Source organism: Lissotriton helveticus, chromosome 9 (genome assembly GCF_964261635.1).
Source record: "Lissotriton helveticus chromosome 9, aLisHel1.1, whole genome shotgun sequence".
Classification (NCBI taxonomy): domain Eukaryota; kingdom Metazoa; phylum Chordata; class Amphibia; order Caudata; family Salamandridae; genus Lissotriton; species Lissotriton helveticus.
Genome location: NC_136070.1, coordinates 99,864,340 through 99,887,606, shown reverse-complemented (window position 1 = coordinate 99,887,606; position 23,267 = coordinate 99,864,340). Strand labels below are relative to the sequence as shown.

Here is a 23,267-nt window from a genome sequence, read left to right as displayed (position 1 = left end):
ATCCCCGTAAACTCATTCATAACATCCCCTACGGGGAGTATTTACGACTCAAACGTAATTGTAGTCACATTGAGGATTTTGAGCAAGCTGCAACTGAAAGCATTGAGAGATTCCTGATGAGAGGATATAACTTGCAACTTCTCCAGGATACCTTGAGTAAAGTCAGAAAACTACCCCGTACAACCCTTTTTGCTAAAAAAACACGCCCCATTTCAGACGGAAAATTCCGCATGATAACACCATATGCTGCAAATTCTTTTAAATTGAGATCCATAATGTCCAAACATTGGCACATTCTCAAATGTGATTTGATAGTAGGGCCTGACATCCCGAAGTGCCATTAATTACGTTCAAGAGGGAAAGATCACTACGTGATCAGATGGTCCACAGCTATTTGCCGCCACTGGAAAAACAAATAGGGACTTTGAAGGATGCTAAAGGCTTTTTCCCTTGTGGAAAATGCAAAGCCTGCTCAGCCAGTAAGAGAACATTAACATATGAAGTCACAGGCTGTAGAGGTGGCAAGAAAATCAATAAATTTATGTCCTGCCATACTGACCATGCGGTCTACTGTCTGATGTGTCCTTGCCTTTTAAGATATGTTGGAAGCACTATTAATCCTGTCAAATTAAGGGTGCTTGAACACATGAGGGCCATCGCTAACAAAGATTTTTCTTATCCAGTGGCCCGTCATTTTGCTATCAAGCACAATAGCGACAGGAATCTCCTGAGATACTTTTGCCTGGACCACGTTAGTGAGAACCCGAGAGGAGGCAATAGATTGCAAACACTCAGGAGATTAGAATCTCAATACATTGTCGACCTAGAGACAAGGGCGCCAAGGGGCCTAAATATGGGTGAAGAACTGGCATCTCACTTAGGTTGAAGAATAAATATCAGTATAAATGTGTAATTTCACGACATAAGATTTTGAATGGTATGTAACAATGATTAATAGAATGGGTTTTTTGTTTAAAGCTGCGCCTAGATTTGAATCAATTGCATCACATGGTAATTGTATGGGTTTATATATTCCAATACCCAGCAGCCAATACATGGCTGCTATTGCCGATCCACGGCAAGATTTACGCCCCCATGACTATTCATTAATGTGGTCTTCATGTGGTTGTCGCGCTATGATGCATGATGTTTGTTCTTGTTCCTAGTTTGGATATATTCTGTCCTATAGGTTTTAACAAGAAATGAATGAATATTTTTGTTTGCCGATACACGGCTGTAATTACGGTTTATATAACCCGACTGTCATTTCCTATGATGCATGTTAAACTATAACACATTCAAAGATGGCGCAGAATTTTGCGCTTGTGGTATAGTCCATTGTTTGTTTCTATTAGGTTTGCAAACATAGATAATGGTGCCGCATAGCGTTTCCTGATGTGAACACTGACGAAGGGATTTTGCTCCTGAAATGCGTTTGTTCTGAATAAACCCTTTGCTGATATGCTGCTGTAACCGTGAGTGCTGTCTTTTCCTTAACCCGGCTGGGCAATATTAGGAAATTGGAGCTTTCATTTTACACGCGGACACCATCGCGTGACAGCACCCGCTTCCAAGAGTGACTCGTTTTCTGGTGTAACTGGAGCTTGGATATATATATATATATATATATATATATATATATATATATATATATATATATATATATATATATATATATATATATGAACAAATCCTCCTCAAAAGAAAAGGCAGTGACCCGTAGGGAATTGAAGAAGCACTTTATTTTCGGCAAGCTGTAGGCGAATGCATTTCGGAGTTTCCTCCTTCATCAGCGCCCCTCTCCTATATATTTAGTATGGCAATGTTTTTTTAAATTCTGGACCAACATGGAATATGGAATTTGCTGCTTCTAGAGGTTACATACTGGAGAATCAGAATATTTAATTTGTTCTCTCCAGAACTGCCTGTAAAAACTATGTCTTTTTTAGTAATACATTTGGAAAATTGTGCTGTAATTTACCAAATGGTCTTACTTTTGCCAAAACATAATTGGGAGAGAATCGGCTGAAACTCCCCAGAAGAACTAAGGGCCTTCATTAACGTTTGGCGAATGGGTAAATGTCCTTCAGGATGATGGGGTTCCATCATCGAACTACTTAATGCCCACCCTTCTCTAAATGATTGAAGCTGGCCAAGGCTTTGGCAGGCAGTGTCCTCGTAATGTTTGTAACAGATTGCCCTGTCTGCCAAACTGTAAAATCGGGCCATACGTATGGTAAAGGTACTAGAATGGGCAGGATTCATGGGCTTGGCAGAGTTCTTATAGCTGCATTCACTATAAAGAGAATGCTGCTTTATTTTAATGTGCAGGGATCACTACATTAGCTTGAATTGTCTTTGTTTTCCAAATTCAACAGAATATAATTACTGTACGTTTACACCATCTCAAATGGGTCTGAGAAGGTTAAAATATGACATTCAATACCATGTAAAACACAGAAAGAATATACATGCCTATTTACTTATGTCCCTTCTCTTGTGCCTTCAACTACCACCTTTGATGATGTCTTTATTCCATCCATGGTGCCTCCTTCCCTTCCTCTTCTCCCTTGCACCAGTGTCACATTGACCTAACCCACTCACCCCATCTTTAATGCCACTTGTTCCTGTGGCTTCTAGATCCACTATGTTTGTATAAAATTATATCCCTTTATGTGCTCCTTGTTCTGGTCTTGTCATATTTCATTCTTTTCCTCCTTCGCACTCCTGCTTGCCATCTTTCACTTCCAGCACTCAATACTCTTCCACCATTTTACCATTTTTAATTTCTTGTCTTCCCTGTGACTCCGCCTGTACCCCCAATTCCTCACACAACGTCTTCCACTCCTTATCTGCCACTTTGACCCTCAACCCAAGGCTAGTCTACTAACCCCAAGGCTCCAGAGACCTTCAACATAGTCTAAGCAGTTGAGAAAAAGATAATCACAGTGTGTTCAAATGTTTTGTATAGTCTGCCATCTTCCTTTTAACCACGAGAGACTTTAAAAAAAAAATCTTATCTCCCTTTCTCTTCCACAGACCTGGATGGCATGCTATTCCTTTTCCCAAAAGATTCAGTCACTGACTATGTGATACTGAAGCCAGACTTGGACACCCCGCTGAAGAGTTTCACCGTCTGCGTTCGTGCATTCACTGAGCTCACTCGCTCCTTTGCACTGTTTTCTGTGAGCAGCTCCACTGAATTCAATAACCTCATACTTTATTATCATCATATTTTTACCAATCCATATTCTGTGTATGTTGGGGGTCAACTTAGGGTTTTCAAAGGCCTGAGAAATGCCCATGAGAGGAAGCATCTGTGCAGCTCATGGGATTCCTCATCAGGGGTGACACAATTCTGGCTCAATGGAGAACCATTGGTTAGGCAAGTTATGTCAAAAGGGCACACCATTGAAGGACCTTTGAAATTTATACTTGGACAAGAGCAAGATTCATTTGGCGGTGCATTTGAGGCTAAGGAGTCATTTGTGGGCGAGATGGGAGATGTGCATATGTGGGATTATGTTCTGTCTGCTGCAGACATACATCAGGCCTTCATTAACAACAAACACTTTAATGGTAATGTCATCAGTTGGAGGGCCCTGCGCTACGATAAACATGGAGATGTCCTTGTGGAACCTATGCTTCAGAGCGTCGGGGAGAACCAAGCATGTAGCAGCGTGCAGCCAGGATGTAAGTCAAAGTAAGATGGACGGGTACCCTGCAGGAGGCCAGCAAATGGAATACTAGAATTTTTGCAAAGAATTTACTGCATATCGCAAAACATATGGAAAACATGCAAACGTACATTTTCGGTAGGTCTATGCCTCCAGACCTGGCTGTTCGAATAAGCCTTCAAGACCTGCTATCGCCTGGATACCCTATTGGGTGATTAACCGTGCTTTATAAATCCTGATTAATTGATTGATTGATGCTTAGGTTATCTCAGCAGATAACAATCTGAATGCACCTGTAAAGAGGTTGCCTTTGCAATCAACCTTGTCCTCCTCATGTTAGGTGAATTTTGCTGGACCTTCAAAGAACATCCGAATACATCGCAGCTGGTCGGAAGGAAAAATTGAGTGGCAGGAGGGCCAACACAATCTAAATGAGACATTGATACATCTGTTAGCAGATATTATGAAAACAACCTGAGGCTTTTTAACATTTCAAGATGAGCATATCTTAGATAGAGACCTTGAGTGGAAAAGGCTGACACTCTTTTCCACCACATCTCTGTGACCTGCCCTGAACAAGGCCTTATTAAGGAGGCATGTGAAGGAAAACTGTCGGTGGTTGCTCTAGGGCTTAATTTGTAAAAAAACAAAAATTATAACTTCCGGGGCCCTCGTCAGGAGGACTCTGCAGCTTGCAACACCCATTACCCTTGCCAGTGCTGCCAATGACAGTAGCAACACAACTACCAACCATTAAACTCCTACAAGTATGACAATCAAGACTATTCCAGAACCCCACAGCTATAAGAATAGCTTGGGTGTCAGGTATTAGTAATTTTTTTATGTATATTGAATCATAAACAACTGTTCTATTGTTCATCTCTAAATCAAACAAACAGTGCCACCATGTGGCAGACTGTCGTAAGTACCGGTGTTGACAATGAAGTGCTGGTGCTGAGCACCAGAAACCATTGGTTCTAATTAAGCACTAGGTGGTTCCCATCAAGCCAGGTACTTAAAAGACATACCAATAACACATTCTCCAACTTACTGCGAGAAGCTCTTATTCTGGGGGAAGCTACAGTTTCTTTCTTAACAAATCTCTCCTGATACCTTAGAGATTTCTGGCCAAAAGACCATTGTGTTAATACAAATCAATATGGAATTCAGAAATGTGTTTTCACCACTAAAATCTCCCATGTAGGTGATATGTTGCTACTTCTTGCCAGAAGAGACCGTGAAATATTTAAAGGGCCAATTAGTTCATTTGTTTGCGTCTCACATTCATTTCATGTTTAATTTCGCTTCATGGTTCACATTTAGAAATCATGTTAGAGCCCTGGCCTGTAGATCGATGTACAGAGATTTGAAAGGGGTCCAACATATCCAGGGAGAATTCGGAAATATGGCCTAGTTTATTGTCTCATCTTCTCTTTCTGCTCCCCTTGACTCTCCATCTGGCCATAGCATTGCTGCATAGCTGTCCAAATGACAATCTCATATTGGGTTGATTTTTGGGCTCATGTAATAGTTTACAAATACCATGTAGTGTGAGATGATATGTCTCCTGGCAGAGCTGTCACCTTGACTGTCAAAGCAAACAGAAGGAGATGATGGACAGAGTGCTGAAACTTTTCAAACACTCATCCCCAATCACAGATCTGGGTTGAATCCATCATCATTCTTTAGCTCACTTTGCCACCCCAGTTCAGACACAGCTATATGTAAATCAGTCTTGACCCTGTGCCTCATGGGAACAGTCCAGCTCGAACTGCCAAGCCATGTCTTCCCTGGACCGGAAACAAGCATCCTGGGACCGGTTTCGAGCTAACTGGCTGGGGGAGAATGTTTGCATTGTCAGCATTCCGCCCATCATTTGTTTGCTGTAACACTCTTCGCCCTAAGTGGGATGGGTATGCCCAGACATGGGTCCCTTGCTCACTGTGCTACTGGAGTCGAGCTAGCGTGGCTGAAGAAGGGTGACATACCATGAAACCGGTCCCAGGATGCTTGTTTGCGGTCCAGGGAGGACCTGGCCTGGCAGTTCGGTCTGAACTGTTCCCATGGGGCACAGGGTCAAGGCTGATTTGCATATTGCTGGGTCCAAACTGGGGTGGCCTAGTGGGCATAAGAACGATGGATTTAACCCAGATATTTTGACTAGGGGACAATGTTTGCATTGTCAGCATTCTGTCCATCATTTGTTTGCTGTAACACCTTGACTGCCAAGGCTTGAGTTCTCATCCTGTGTTTGGCACTTGATTTAGATCATGTGATCCTTGCCAAATCACTTAATCTTCCTATACCTACAACTATGAAAATATGTGTAATGCAATTGTAAAGGCATATATTGTAATGTATTTCAAATATGCAATGCCATACTTGATGCTCATACCCTTGTATTGGCTCTCGAGTTCTTTCTCCAATGAATGTACAGCTCTCTGTTGCCTCCAACCTGGATTTGTGATTGTTAATACAGTGTAATAGATGTTACTAAATAAATAAATTCACTGCATCAAGATTGATCATTTATCCTGTAAAATTGTAGAAGCCTAATCCATGGAGCATATATTCACATTCCATTGTCATGGTTCTAAAATTAGCCTGAACCAAAGGTGAGCAGGGCATCACTTGAGCAAGGTCATCTCCTACCAAGACACAATTGCTAAAGCTACCAACGAAAGCAACACAATCTTCAAAGTAGTAGGCCACTCTATCAACCCCATGTGTCCATTGACATGCCACATCCAGTGCAACATCACAAGCAACACAACTGAACACTAGATTTCCAAAATATATCTAAATGAACCCACCAAACTCTCTGACTCTAGATGATCTTTCAAACATAAAAGCATCTCTGAAACCTAGCTCTTACATCACAGCTTAAGCATCATATTCATCTCCTGAAGCCCTAAAATCCTGCCTTGCTCTAGTCCGTTCCTCTCCCAGAACAGGCACACTCCCTCATTCTCAAATTCTGTCTTTTCTAAAAATATTTTGAGGTACATTAACTCAGATTCCGTTCCTGGGCAAAGAAACAGAAACAGCTGCATCAATGCAGGCTCAAGACCACATCTACAAACATCAACCACCATCAACTACTCCAGGCTAATGAATCAGAATTCTACCATTTCTGCAGAACAGAGCCACGCACTATCCATAAACTCATTGAGAGAGTCCACTAGCAACAGAAAAAAGGACCACGAAATGGCAGCTTTTAAAGATGTAAACCGTCAGGCTCTCTGTAGTATTGCTATTGTGGAGAACAGGAGATTCTACAACAGAGCTTGTAATGATTGTAAAGGAGTAGGTAAGATATAACAATTTTCCTTCAAAGCTGTACTTCCTCATGAACTGTGACCATAATGGTTTGATGTACCCCCATCCTGCCCAGCAGACAAAACCTTTTACGTGCCTGTAGGCTTCTCGGTCCCCGCTCTTCATTTCTGGCATTCCCCCAAGGTCTGGCTTGTATCCAGTTATCCTTAACCATGCTACATACAGCTTCTGGATGCCCTGTTCATAAGACAATATTTTTCATAAGCCAGAAAAGTTGACATGGTTCACATCTAAATCTAATAATGGTGGGTAACCCAATATACCCTTGCGGGCTCGGGCAAATACTGTAAATTAAAAGGTACCGGCAAGGGAATTTATTCAGATCAACAGTTAACAGAACTCAGATTGACAAATTACTTGTATCAGTTTATCTGGCCCAACCTTATTGGAATCTGTACAAAATGTAGCTTAGTTTGTCTTGTTATGACATGAAAGAACAATAAAAAAAAAGCAGCAACACAGGAAATCTTTTATATCAAAAGATTATTTTATATATATGTAATTATTTGAAGTTTCAAAGGGTACAAATCATCTCATAGATTTAATCACAAATTCAAATGCACAAGGAATAAACAAATTGTCCTATAAAGCATCTGAAAAAAAGTCCAATCAAATAAATCAAATGACAAATGACTCCTATTTCTTTTACAGTGAGGGTCACTTGCGTAATTGATAACCAATATAGAAATGGACTTAGCAGTCGACGTTTCGGTCTTTGGTTCTTAACTTTCAAGACCTTCTTCAGGACAACATATCTTTATATATAACGGTGACCCCTAAAAAGACATAATGCAATAAATTACCATCATATCCTACTGATTACATCTTTCATTTTTAGAAAAAGAGAAACAAAACATATATAACCCGTGTGCAATGTATACCTAATTGTTTACACGTAGTTAAAAAACATCATCACTTTTTCAAATGTTAACAACTGTCAGATATCACTTTTTGCCCAAAATACTCATTGCATATAACAGTTTGGGCACCAATCGAGAACCAACCCATGTTGTCTCTGTTCCTTGAGCTTGTAAATATATTAATGGCAAAATTATATCTGATCTTATCCATTTTTAATACACACTTACTTCTGAAAGCTGATTTTAGCAGAAGTCCCATAAGATTATTACCAATGGAAATTTGACGTCACAATTTTCTGTAATATAAAATCAATACATGAAAATCTTGATCAAGCAATCAATCAAGACATTTATAAAGCGCGCTACTCACCCGTGAGGGTCTCAAGGCGCTGAGGGGGTGGGTAGTGCCACTACTGCTTGAAGAGACAGGTCTTGAGGTGTTTCCTGAATTCCTGAAGGTAAGAAGGTCCTGGGTCACTTGTAGGTGTTTGTGGAGGGAGTTCCAAGTCTTCGCTGCCAGGTAGGAGAATGATCTTCCTCCGGTGGTGGTTCTGCGAATCCGTGGGACGTTGGCGAGGGCGATATTTGACCTGAATCAACCCTGCTGATCTTAACATGTGGTTGAAACTTTACTTGAACTGTTTAGTATTATTCCTTCAGGCCTATATTTCAAGGAACTTTCGTTTGCAGCCTCTTTATTCTTATTTAAGATGCGCTATTACTTCTCACTTGCAAATGAATCTGCAATGTAAAAGATGTTCGAACTTAATCAAAGAGATTTATCGCTTTTTCTATGAATCTGAGCTCCTTGCAAGGAGACTCAAAGCGACATCTTTATGCTGCATTTAACCTGATTTCAATCATTATATACTGGGCTACTGCTCGGGCCCATTGACCCCTATGAAAAGCCTTTAACTCCAGCTTAATCTGGAATTATTTTGAAATAAATTTGCTTTGGTCTAAAAACATCAAAACACGCGTTTAATTTACATTGATACCAGACTGCCGGCCATTGCTTTAAAACCTAGGCGAACTAGTAACGTGTTTCCAATACATTTGTATCTGATATTCTATTTAAACTTGCTATCGCGGCAGACATATTTCATGTTCTAAACTAAGCTGAATACAGTGTTTTGCATTTATTTGACATCGGTTTTGAATTATCGCAGCAGACATGTGTCCCGCTTGGAATCAGGTTCAATCCATTGTTTGACACCAGTTTGAAGTTAATGTTAGCGTTCGGCAAACAATAGCCTAGGCATTGTGAAGATATTGCCATTATTTGCTTGCTTACCTTCAGAGAGTATTCACGGAAAGTATTCCTCTAACGCTCCACAGTCTTTCCGGTTCGAAATGCACTGACGTCAAAACAGCAATCGACGTTCCCTGCATTTCGCACGGTTTATAAAGGCATCTCGAAGCCGCTTTTCAGTGGCGGCCATCTTAGAGTGGTAAAGATTACTCTGTTCGATCCCAAGCGTTTATTTTGGATGTTTTTATGCTATCAATTTAAACTGATAATTTAAGTTACATGAGAATTGCAGTTTTTAGATCAATCCAAATTCATGATCTAGATTGCTTATAAAATACAATTTCTACATGGTGAGTGCTTACAAAACAACATTTTATCAAAGCGGCCATCTTGAGATGGTGACAAGTGACGCATTAAATCGCTGCAATTCCTCTATCGGAGAATCAAAAATCAATTGCAGATCGTGAATTTATTCATTGTAATGAATGGTTATTAATTGATTCCAATTTTAACCTCATTTGTACTGACAATAAATGCGCTCACGAAAAGACGTTGTAAGAAGACGGCCATGTTTAGGAATTTGATCTTATTGTTTCACAAAGTAAAATAGTGAATCGACCACAGATCTGGGATCACCTTGAGTTTAGTAAAAGCTCGATCTTGCGCTTTGCTCTGTATATGTTGTTTACAGTGACTCATTTGGAAGCAAATGGTATTGAGTATGTAGTCATGGCTAAAATTCAAGGTTACTTTTTGTCAATATTCCTTCTCGATCATGATGGAAACAGATATGTCGGTTGTTTAATCAAACAAGGGGCTGTCGCTAGAACATGCGCTCACAGTCTATGCATGCCCTGGCTGTATTTTCATATTCAAATGATCAACACTAGATACATGGTAGCGTTTAGAGAGCACAACAATTCTTTTATACATTTTCATTAACCCAATAGCAGTGGAGACAGTTCTTTTATATATTTACACTGACCAAATAGCAGTAACATGCATATCAGTAATACAATCAACAGAATTGCTGTCACTGAAAAATGTGCTCACAATCTGTGTATAATTTCAATGCTTCGTTTCTATGCTTAAGTAAATATAGTCTAACTTGAATACCAGAGATGTCACACTGGCAACAGAATAGAGAAATACATGTTTATAACCTTATTACTGATATTTCCACTCTAGTGGTGGCATAGGAGCATCAATGTGTGAATCACTAGAGTAAGGGTTAGAAGAAGTTATTGATGTGTTCCATCTATTGATAGCTCAGGGTCTGCTTATGTCAAACATGCTAGTGTATGCCACTCTGTTGCAGAGTTCAAGCCCTTCTTAATGCTCTCCGCTGAGTCTATCCAACGATTCTCTTTCAGTGTCAAAGCCTTATCGACATTTTTTTGTTTGATGGTTGGTTTAACCAGTTCCACCACCCACCAATCCATTTCCTTTCCTGTGTGTTTCTGCTGGATATAGTGATCTACCAGTGGGGCGTTTTCGACTTTGCATCAAATCCTTGATTGGTGCTGTAAAATTCTCTGTTTCACCATTTGGGTTGTCTACCCTATATAAGAAAGACCAACAAGGACACTTTATACAGTACACCACATTGGTGGTTTTACAGCTGGAGAAGTGCTTAATCGTGGTGACTCTCCCATTTAGTATAAAACATTTGATGTTTCTTGTTGAAGTACAGGCGATGCAACCATTACATTTAAAGTGGCCTTTGACCGGCACCAGTTGTTTCGTATTGTCCACTATATTAGCCGCTTCTGTTTCATGTGCATGCACCAGTCTGTCACGTAAATTTGGGCCACGCTTATAAGCAAACAATGGCTTTTCTATAAGTTCTAGAAGTGTTGTTAACAGAGGCCAGTGTTTGTTGACTATTTTCTTAAGCTGGTTGGTTACTGTGCCAAATGTGGTAACACATACCAGAGGTTTGCGATCGGATTTCTGTTTGATTTCCAGGAGCGCATCCCTATTGTTGTACCATGCCCTCTTGAGCGAGTTTTTCAGAAGTATGTTGGGATAACCCCTGGCATGGCGTTTATCCTTTAGTATTTTCTCTTCCCTAAAGTAATCAAGCCGTTTCATGCAGTTCCTTCATAAATAAAGAAATTGCCCAAAAGGCAAACCATCTCTCAAGGCCTTGGGATGATGGCTGTTGTATTTCAGCAATGTATTTCTGTATTTCTTGCTGTGGGCTTGGTAAACAAGGTAGTGTAAAGAGTGTTCTCATCTCCCACCTTGATTGTTTTTTCAAGAAAATTCATTTCACTGTTGCTACTCTCTATGGTGAACCTAAGATTGGGATTTCTGTTGTTCAACCAATCATGAAACTGAGCAAGAAGTTCTTGGCTGCCCTTCCAGATTAAAAAGATATCTTCTATATATCTCAGCCAACATGAAATGTTGGCTGAGAAGGGATTGAGAGGATGATAGACGAATTTGTGCTCAAAGTTTGAGACATAGATGTTTGCTATATCTGGGGCGTAAACCACCCCCATCGCTACTCCCTTGAGTTGCTGATAAAAAGTTTTTTCGAAAAGAAAAAAATTCTCAGATAGGGAGATCCTGATACAGTCTATGATAAATTCTGTCAGCACATTATGTGGTCTCATACGTGTGTCTAAAAGTTCCTTTATTATCATCAGTGCTTCGTTCTGAGGGATGTTAGAATATAAACTTTCAATATCCATTGATACTAGAAGCTCATAGTTAGGGTCAAAGTCATGATTTTCAAGTTTATTGATTACCGAAGTGGTGTCTCTGATGTATGTATTAGACTCCACAGCAAACGGCCTTATGAAAAAATCAGAATATTGGACCAAAGGTTTTAAAATAGAGTTGCAGCCCGAGACTATTGGCCTCCCTGGAGGAATTGAGGCATGCTTATGGACTTTAGGAAGAATATTTATAGCTGGCACTGTGGGAGATTTGTTAATCAAAAATGCAGCTTCCTTCTCACTAAGCCAACCGCCATTGAGGCCTCTAAGGCTGAGTGATGTAATTTCTTTTTCAAGTCTAGCCGTGGGATTTGTTGAAAGTTCTTTGTAGTTTACCTCTATTGTGAGTTATTTAAGCATTTCTGTTTTGTATGCTACAAGGTCCCATAGCACTATGCCCTCGCCTTTATCGGCTGGTTTAATTATGGTGTCTGTTAGAGATTTAAGGTTCTTCAGAGCCTGTTGCTCATCTCTTGTGAGATTGTTTTTCACAAAGGGAGATTTCTTAAATAGATTTTCAATTTCAATAATAACTGCACTCTCAAAGGTTAGTATTTCTTTGGCCACCATATTGTTGGGTGGAAAAAACTAAGATGGATGATGAAGACCTGTGAAGTCTTTTTGTTCATTGGGTGGTGTTCCTGAAAAGAAGTTTTTCAATCTGATCAACCTGAAGAATTTATATAATTCCAGCTTAGTCCGGAATCGGTTGCTCCTGTTGGTTGGGACAAACGAAAGTCCAGATGACAAGACTGAGATCTCAGCCTCAGCCAACAGATGGCTGGACAGATTGAAATCTGAATTGTTGTTTCATTATTCACCACTCGTAGTATTGATTCCGGGTTTGTCTCTGACCCGGAGTATACTGGTTGCGGTACCATCCTCGTTTCGCACCTGCGATTTCCGATGTGGACCTGAACCTCTCCTGTCCTGTCCTAAAAGAGACTGTCTCGAATTGAAAGGTTGTTGATTGTAAATTGGTCTAAAAGGACCAGCTGATGTTTGTTCGCTGTCTGTGTCGGATCCTGTATCAGAGAAAGTCGCCCTCTTTTGCTGGTGATGGTTCGGGCCTTGATTGGTTCCCTGTGTTTGATAATAATCTTTTTGTAGGTAAGGATAAGTCTTCTCTTTGCTGTATCTGCGTATATCTTTATGCAGCTTGTCGGTCTTTTTATGCAGCAAGAGTTCAATTCCCGTAGAGGTAGAATTATTAATGTGATGTGATGTTCGACTGCAGTTTGTGAGGATGAATGTACTACTTTTACTTGGACCAATGGCACCTTTGCTGTGCCACTGTGCATATCAACTACCATTGAAGTGTGCCACTATAGCCATAGACTGGTGTAATCTGACCATTACTGAATAGCTAAAGAGGAGATCCTCACAACTTGTGCAGTCAAAACATGATTAAAGAAATGGACATCGTGGCTTCTCTAAACTCATCAAAGCCCATGACAAGAATGTTGCCTCAACCTATTTTCCACGGTTACTAAACTCCTCTTTATCAGCTTCCAGCAGCTACCCTTGTCAGACCATAATTTAATTAACTTCTGCAATGAAAGCAAGTTATATGAAAAAAAACAAATTTTACTTTCGTCCCAGAAAACTTTATTCCTCAGAAACCTGTCAACTGATGTTCTTTGAGATGTCATAAGTGATGTCACTGACCATGTCATGAGTGATTTAATATGTGAGGTTATAAGCAGTGCATTGCAGGGGTGTAGGTTATAATTAGATCAGGTAACTATAACTGCTGAATTTCTATGGTTTTGTGTGTGTACAATCTGAGCCTAACTATAACGTCCCCATGACCTTTGGTTTTTTTCAGTGAATTTCTAAGTTTTTTTTAATTATATACATGTGTGTGAGGGAAGAGTGTGTTTGTGTGTGTAATTCGGCCAAGTGTCCCTAATGCCATAAAAGTATTTTTACTCCAAAAAGATTATTGCTAGGTGTCGTAATTTCATATAGACCAAGATCTAAATTCAGAAAAATTGAAATATGGGATTTTCAGGAAATATAATGTCAACACTTTGCACTATACACATGACATTTTATGATCGCTATGGTAGTATATACATTGAGGAAGAAAAAAAAGGGTTTCATTACTTAGAAATCACATACGATTAGAATGGTCAACTTGGAGTGCCTTTTCAAATATGGGCAAGGTGTACATGTATTGGAAAGATAACTATTGAAACAATCCCTTTTAATTGTTTAATGAAAATCAGCACATAATTCCTGAGCACCTTCAAGGATATGCATTGTATGTTAGAAATAATGAATTTATGTAAAATTAATTTTGGAATATTGTTAGTATGGAAGGTATTTTACTTCACTTGTGGGAAAGGCTGTATGAAGTCTAGTTGTTCATGTTACGAAAAAGTGAAAAAAGCTATTCATTTTATTTGTTTGGGTGAATGGAAGAAGGTTCATGGTCCTTCTGAAGGGAGTGAACTGAATCTAGTTGTCCATGCTGGCTAGCTGCATATATGTTTAAGAATAAAAGAAGATGATACTTATAAACCTCTGAGGTCCATCCTCATTCCTGGTTTGGTGAATCCAATTTGGTTGTTATGGATATATATATATATTTATCAAAAGAAGGGTGCCCCCAAATGTGTAATGTAAGGTTCGGGAAAGGGGGAAAACAACAGTAATCAATAATGAGTCTTTCCGCTTAGCCTATCTACATTTATCAATGGAATTACTACAATGTAGGCTGACAAAGATTTATTTTGAACATGTTTCTTTTGTTTTGTATTATATACTTATTTTCTGACAATTTTTCTTAGTTTCATATATTTCATTTTACATAAACGTTTTCTAATACAAATATAATGCTTAAAACTCATACATAGAATCCACAAACAATATTACAATAAATACAAAATCAAATTTGTTCAATGTACATCAACTAAATATTTGACCACTCCACTCGCCAATCACTGTCTCTCACTCATACACCACACCCAGCACACTTCATATACACAGGTCCTTGAACCTCCCAGAACAATAATCTGCGACAGGCAACCCAGGAGACCTGTGATATCTTCCAGTTCAAAAAGTAACTTTATTAAAGAAGTCTTAATACATCAGTAAATGATACAATAAAACAAGAAAATTACATATGGAACCGTATCAATTTGAAGTACTTATTCATAAAAGAAGGAGATAATATACATAAGGAAATAAAGCACGCTGGCTTGTATGCGGATTGGCATAGTATAATATAGATATACAATTGTTTGAGTGATAAAAGTAAACATACAAAAATAATATTAATACCACTAAAGGGAAGGTAAAGGAGGCTGAAAAACTTCTTGTTGAGAGGGTGTAGGAGCAAAAGGAACACTTTGCACTTTCGCCTAGGAACTGTGTTATTGGAGACCATAAGTGCAAATGCTTCACAGCAAGAGATATAGGATAGAAAAGTGATATCCAATCTGTGAATATGGCAAGCAGCTTACCAATAGTCTACGGTGATATGAATAAAGGGTTATGTCAATGCTTACTGTATGGAACGCTAGTGTACAATGTAGAATACATGGCACAAAGAGTCCCAGGTCAGTTGCTGACTTGCTGGTGTGGTGGCTGGGACATTTCCTATGTACTGCTCTACTACAGTAAATCTTTTGTTCATAATCTTCTCCTAGTGTGCGGCCTTCTTCATCACAAGACCATTCTTCTTTAGCCTTCAATTAGTTTGTCTTGAACTGGGTTTTTCACACGAACCTGGTCAATGCACGTTTCGGTGGGATACAGATTCTTTCAACCACCATCTTCAAGTTTTTTTGCTCTCTTTTAACCCTGTTCAACAAGTGGGGTGATCTAGCTAATAGGTGTTGTATCAATTATAATACAGCCACATTCATGTTTTTCTGTTTCTCATTCATTCTGCAGTTGGTCACACTAGGGTACCACCTTCCAAATCATATAATACGCGGATCCGTGCAGTTAGCACTAACAATAATTGCACTTCTTATGGAACTTGCAGAGAAAAAAACATAGATATGCCTAATTTCTCATACTTCTAGTCTCCGACTGGAGTCCTCATAGTCGGTAGATTTGCCATGTTTTTTTTGCTTTCTCCACATTGGGATGATTCCATTGATGAATGTAGCTAGGTTAAGCGGGAAGTGTGATTATTGATTGCTGGTATGGATATATATGCATATATATTTTTCTGTGGGGGCGGTTGTTTGAGAGCCTCCTTCTTTTTGTTTAAACCTTACCTCTACCCTCACCTAAACCCTAAATTACATTTACGCCCCTTTACCTCCCTTTACCTCAACCCTCCCCTAAACCATAAACTCGCTCTTATCGCTGTTTACCTCTACCCACTCCCAAACCCTAAAACACCCTTACTTACCTTACCTCTACCCTCCTCATAACCCTTAACTCACCTTACTTACCTTTACTAACCCAGATCCTAAAATCACATTTATCTCCTTTTATCTCTACTCTCCACTAAACCCTCAAATTACCCTTACAACTCTTTGTACTCATCATGTTACTTGAGAAAAAATACCTAACTATGTGGTAAAGTCTTACTTTGTAAATGCATTACATGGAAAAGGCTGTTTCCTTGCAAAACAACTTGCAGTACCCTCGGAGTCCCATGAGTCAGCCACACTGAAGTTGGAAAATATATTTAGTTCTGGATACAAACTGTAAATCTCTTAGAATAGTATGATCAACTGAAGGAATACATCACCCAAATCTGCTGATAGAGAGGAAGGTTGCTAGGCCTTGGTGAAGAGTCTCCAGGATAGATGGACTGATACCAGCTTTAGGCACTGAACCAGCAGGCCTGATGGAAGAAGGGGAATAGAGGCAGGTAGGGGGTGGTTAGCCAAAAGTCTTCTTGAAGGAATGGATTTTAGTCATCTCCTGAATTTTAGAAAGATAGACTACACATGCAGACACAGATATATGGAGCCCCTTGCACAACAAAAGACCATTACCCTGGATATCTTGTAACAAGGCAGATGGTTGAAGTAAGTTAAGATTGAAAGACATTTGGCATCTGGTGGAAAGATAAGGGATAAACAACTGTAAGAGGTGATTCGGAGCTCAGCCTTATAAGGCTTTGTAAATGAGGCAGATGACTATGAGATTTCCTCTTTCTTTTATGGGGAGGCAGTGGGCAGGCTTGATGAGGTTGTGTTGATTCAGCTTTAGCAGGAGAAGAGCTGGATATTTCTGGACTCTTTGGAACTTTTATATTGAATTTTCAGACTATTCCAATAGTGAAGGTGACAAAACAGTTAATACCAACAATTAAACTTTATAAAGTGTTCGTTTCAAAACCTTTAATCACTTTGGCTAAGAAAGGAAGAAGATGTATAACAATTGATGTCTTATTTTTCTGCCTGGCTGAGCAACTCCTTTACCACTCTATCAGAATTGCATGACAGACCTGGCTGGCAGTCAGCACCTCCACAGAGTTCATGGTGCACAGACAAGCAACCACACTCCACTTGCCCACTGGCCCTATTTGTCAATTTTTATCCTGTTAGCTGTTACTGGTGTTTTACGCGAAATATGTCAATCAGCATTCATGGTGCGTTCAAGTGACAGGAGAGTGGGAAACATGTGGAAGGCATCTGTGCAGCAGCCAAAGTGAGTTGTGTTGCAATTTATTTATTCTCAGATTAGAATTTCACCACCTGCCTTGGCACGCCTGATATGACAAGATGCAGCTCCTTCTATACCATATGAGACACCCATCCAGCATGTCTCTGTGTGCCCAGTTCAGCCTACTACTGGCTCCTAGTTATTATATCAATATATTCTGACCACCATGACTGTCTCTGGATTTCAAAACTGAAAACCTTTTTTAAAGCAGCCCAAATTCCTTTAAAAAAACAGGTCTGCTTTAACATGGGGACCACAGACTACTCCCTGGGAAGCTCCCCCCCCCCCAATTTTCAAAGGAGAGGCGATCCATAGAAGATCTATTCCCCTTTACGTATCAATTTTCACGCCTAGTAACTGATCAACGGTTTGCAACCAGAATTACGGCTGCAAACCATCGATACCTCAGGGTTTGAATCCCTATTTGCAAAGGACGCCCAAAACATGCCGCTTCCGAGAAAAAACCTTTAAAAATCGTTAATTGGCTAAATAAGGAATAGTGTTTCAGTGGTCAACAAACCTTAAATGAATTGATACGCAAGAGTGCAACTCCAGAAACACTTAGTACATCTGACCAATTGTTTTCAATGGATCACTCCTCAATGTTGCCACTCAACTGGGTAGCAGAACAATTTGATATGATTTATCTTCACTTTGTAATGCAATTTTTGGCTCAAAAGATGATTGAACGGCTTGCTCATCTGGCTTCACCACTGCTGCAAAAATAGAAAAGATGGAATAAAGGAGCATTGAAAAAATTTACTTTGATACACTTGCTATCAGAAAATATGAAAAGAATGGAAAAGAAGGCGTTCCTCCAGATAAACTTGTGTTTTGTTTTACAAAGACCATTGTAAAATGTTGATATTTAATAAGTTAGACCTAGAGCATGGATCTATCTATTTGTATGGAGACTCACAATTTGACAAGATGCTTTTGTGGGTTCCTGTGTTCCTGTGTGCTTTACAACGTCCAGAAATGATCAAAATACCAAAACGCCTCGATGATTACAACCAATGACTATTGTTGAAATATTTTATTTTATGATAGTTACTAAGAGGATATTATCTTCAGCACACACCTCAGAAGGGTGGCAATACCAAATACACACAACAGTATTGCCATTTACTTAACAATTAATACTTTTGTATCTCTAATGTAAATGCAAGTTGATGTGATTTTAAAATAACTTTTAGAAAAATAAACTGTTTGTTTGCAACTCTTTATGAAATTTACATGTCACCAACTTTGTGGCAGTGGTAATGCAGCCTGATGCTCGATGCTTTTGCATTGTTTGTGGTTAAGCTAACTCCAGCGCAAGCCCTACAAATATCAAATAACTCATGAACATGGCCAGGTGCATGCTGTGGCCCTCATGAACAAAGATTACATTTGAGGAATCGTAAATTTAGACAAGTAACGATTCGTAATTTGCGATTCCTTAAATGGAATGTACAAAAATCGATTTGTTAGAAGTTATAGCAATTTGCGCATCAACTTCTAATGATTCATTGTTATTTTGAGAACTGACCTATGTTTTAATAGGTTGGTTCTCAAAATACCAATTGGCAATGGATCTCAATTCGGCCCACGTTTTAAAGGAAAACGGCCTACATTTAAAAAAAAAAAAAGTTACATTTTTTTATAAGCAGACAGTGGTATCGCCGACCACTGCATGCTCATAAAAACACGTTTTTGTGAACATTCACAAATGGGAAGTATTCCGCAGGGCACCCCTTCCCATTTGCAAATTGCTTACCACCCCCTCCTGTGAAGAAGTGGTAAAATATTAATTTTTTGTGATCAGATTTAGGTCACAAAGCATTAATACACAGCTCAAAGATTTGGTAACTGGAAGGCACGTACGTCCTTAACACTCCCCTTCCTAATACCAAATATTTATTTATACCCCAAACCAATTTGCGATTCAGTAAGATTCAGTAATCTGTTACCGAATTGCTATTTGGTATTGGAGAATTTAAAATGGCAATTTATGGTTGGAAAGGCTCTGATTTTTTGAATTGGAGCCTTACCAACCGTTAAATAGCTATATACATGAGGGCCCTAGTCTTTTGCTAATGTTAGGAGTCGAGTCGAGTATATTTTATGCCTACGCTGGGTTACTGCAAGGGACCTGGTTCACTCACATTGCCTTACATTGCATGGGCATGCTGTTACATGCCGGGTTCTCCCAGCTGCTCTGCTGCACTGGTTCTACCAGCACATTTCCCTTCATTGTATAGGAGAGGGCCCTCCAGTTTATGACATTACCATACAAGTGTTTGTTGTTAATGAAGGCCTGGTGTATGTCAGCAGGTGCTAAAACATAATCCCACATATGCACATCACCTATTTCGCCGATAAATGATTGTTTTGCATCAAATGAACCTCCAAAGGAATCCTGCTCTTGTCCAAGTATGACCTTGAGTGGTCCTTGAATGGAGTATCCGGGCATTAAGACTTTCCTAGGTAATGGATTTCCATTGATCCAGAGCTGTGTGACTCCTGTAGATGAGTCCCAAGTGGTGCAGATGTGCCTCCTTTCCACTGAGTATCCCAGAGTGCTGAACGCCAGGTCTTGACCACCCACAGTGACAGAAGATGGGCTTTTACCTTCATTCACGAAGAGAAGGAGCATGTTCTCGTGAGTACGACTGCTTACCGAAAAGAGGCTGTAGCTACGAGTCAACTCTGTGACTGCACGAAGGCACACAGTGAAACCTTTCATGGGAGCAGCAAGTTGTGGCTCCAGGATCACTTGGTCAGTGTCTGATTCTCTTGGGAAAAGGAATAACATGCCATTCATGTCTGTGGAGAAAGAATGGAGATATTACAGATGTTCGCATCAATGGAAAAGTGGAGAAAGCATACCAATGGAGTACATTTAAACACTTGCTTTTACAATGTTGCTCTTGTATTTACAGTGTGCTGTGCAGTGGGCCACTTTTAAGTCACTTGCATGCAGATTGAGGCACTGAGCTGAGCATTGATAGGGACTAGGGCGGCAGCACAGCCACACCCCCTTCAATCCTTGAAGCAGCACAGCAATCAGTGGCGAGTCCTCGAGGGAGTTCTGCGGGGCAGTGAGATGGTTGAGGGGCAGGTTGGCGGGTAGTAAACTCCGGCATATGGCCGAACGGAGTTAAGTAAATAAATATATCAAACTAATTACATTGCGCACGCTGCAAAACCAAATTTGTTTTATTTATCTATTTATTTACTTAACTCCGTTTGGCCGTATGCCGGTGTTTACTACCCCCTCCCTGCCACCCCTCCACCCCGCCTCACCACCCGCAGCACTCCCTCGAGGAGCTGCCACTGACAGCAATAGTCCCTCTATAGACTGAAGCCAACCCAGGCGTCTACTCCCCATTCCTCATGCATCCCTTTTTCGGACCGCTGAAGTTTTTTGACTGATCCGATCAGACAGAAAATGTTGGTGCTTTTTTTTACTGGATTTGGGAAAATCTACCTGGTGAAGGTCTGAGCAGTTATTTCCAATTCTGGGGGAACAACTCCTAATCACCAGAATTTGTAGTGGGTATACTGGGTGTAATGATTGATTCCACACCCGGTATCCCTGCACCGAATTTCGGCCAACTCATAATGAGGATCTAGCGGGCACATGCATCAACGATAATTGTATTCGCAAACGGTGCGAATCGCAATTTTTGGCCGTTTGCGAATGCAATTATCAAAATCGGAATGCATCATGTATTTCGCAATTTTAGGAATCGCAATCATGTTGTGATTTCTAAAATTGCGATTGCATTTAAGAAATCGCAATTTCAGATTTCTTAAATGCAATGCATGATCATTTTTAAATTGCGAATTAGCCATTTGGAAGCGGTAAATTAGCATGAGGTTGAACCTCATGCTAATTTACCGAAAACCTTCAAACCTGCACAAAAGTGCATTTTTGAAAGTTGCAGTTTACACACACACATGTCCTTGGGACATGTGTGTGTGTAAATTGCACTTAAGTTTAATTTCAGGGGTGCAGGGAGGAGTTCTTTGGACCCCCCCCTGCACCCTTGAAATTGCATTTTCAATTTGAGATTCGCAAATTGAAAATCGCAAATTGTAAATGCCTTCCCCTTGATTCCTATGGGCCTCTTGGCCCATAGGAATCAATGGGAAGGGTTTTCCTTAATTGCGATTCGCAAATTGTGAATCGCAATTAAGGAAAAATACTGAATCGCAAAAAAGTTGCGATGTTTTAATGCAATGCCGTTTGCAATTTCTAAATTGCGATTCCTTAATTTTCGCAATTTAGGAATCGCAAACGGAACCGTTGATGCATGTGGCCGTAGGTGTGTTCCCCGTTTGCATGTGCTTCATCTTCTCTTGAAGGCTCTCGAGAAGAGGCATTCTCTCTGGGCCTTGCAGACATTTTTAAGATTAGGCCATCCAGCAGCTTGCAACTAAAATAGTTCCTCCATTACAAATAAGCTACCCCTTCAAAAGATGGGGCATCTCTAGCATGTTCTTTGCAGTCCTTGCCTGCCTTCTGCCCTTTCTATTGTTTATGAGTGCCCCTACAAATAGGTTTAGGTTCTACAAGCCAAGGACTCATTTGAGGAACCTGTCTGTTTAATGTTCAGCCCAAACCCATTAGATATATATTCTTTATGTCTACACTGTGCACGGTGAGCAACCTCTGATTTGAGAATTACATCTTGCCCTGTTGAAATAACCATTTTTACTGCTCACTAATGCAACTCTCCTATCCGGTACTTGGAGCAACTCAATTTAATGATTGGTAAATAATCGTTGTTGTTTGTCTCCACCAATGGCGTATGTATCTGGCATGCACAGGAGGCCATCTTAAAATAGTTCCTTTTTAAAGATTGATAAAAAACATTCCAAGATGGCCATGCATGTGCCTTCTTGGTGGCCACATTGATAAGTTTCTTCTTTCAAAAAGAGTTCCATTAACAACAATCTTTATTGTGCAAAACCTCACAAGGAGATCAACAAAAGAACAAAACATTTCCATAATGGATACTTATAAAATACAGATTAGATTTCAGTACTATACATACATAAAACGGCAAGATAAAACATACAGAATAATCCAGCTCAGTTAATACAAATTTGGAAGTTGTTTACAAAATATGTAAGCCGTATGTCAGTAAGATATTGTTGGTGGCAGACGTACAAAATGTAGAGCCTCTTGGGTATTCATAATTTCATTTGGCTAAAGATCTTTTATTTAAAATGACACCAAATTCAATGTAATGGGCAGAAACATACATGGTTGAGATCTTGAATATAATTCACAAATATATATGCCTTTTATCAGATTCATATACTTTGTACCACTCTCCCTTATTTTTGTTTTGTGGAAAGCCTTCTTTGTGCATGTCCAGAAAAACTGTTCTCATGGAGCAATCTATCAACATTGAAAAATGTGGTTGTACACTATTCAGCTCTGCTGAGTCATTAACAAACGTTATACTTTTTTTACACCCAAATGTACAAATTAAAGCTCATCTCTTGTACTAATATTCTTAAAAAGTTCCTAGCAGAGATATTCTGATCACTTCACGAGTATTGCTTATATCAAGTTAAAAGGATTCCAAGTAAAGTCTAAGGGCCTGATTTAGAATTGGGGGAACATGGTCCTGTCCGCCAAACTCTCGGTCCATCTGCCTCATTTAGATATGGGCAAACGGTAAGCTCTGAGTTGATGGCGTGATGGAGTAAGGGCCGTCAGAGAAAGAACATTACACTTCCCGCCCGCCCTTTCTTTTTTATATGAAATTCCCCT

The 23,267-nt window shown here is 39.8% G+C and overlaps 2 protein-coding genes across 2 annotated transcripts in view; one reads left to right on the top strand and one right to left on the bottom strand.

The window, feature by feature from the left end:
- Positions 1-6,192, top strand: part of LOC144782643 (mucosal pentraxin-like) — a 68,691-nt gene extending 62,499 nt beyond the window's left edge. The window contains exon 3 of the mRNA XM_078662000.1: positions 3,040-6,192. Coding sequence (XP_078518126.1) covers positions 3,040-3,707 — 668 coding nt within the window. The 3' untranslated portion in view covers positions 3,708-6,192. The remainder of the gene's footprint in view (positions 1-3,039) is intronic.
- An 8,713-nt stretch (positions 6,193-14,905) lies between these two features.
- The window catches only part of LOC144780980 (C-reactive protein-like), a 32,432-nt gene continuing 24,070 nt past the window's right edge, over positions 14,906-23,267 (bottom strand). Inside the window, exon 3 of the mRNA XM_078659573.1 lies at positions 14,906-20,302. Within this exon, the coding sequence (XP_078515699.1) occupies positions 19,638-20,302 (665 nt within the window). The 3' untranslated portion in view covers positions 14,906-19,637. The remainder of the gene's footprint in view (positions 20,303-23,267) is intronic.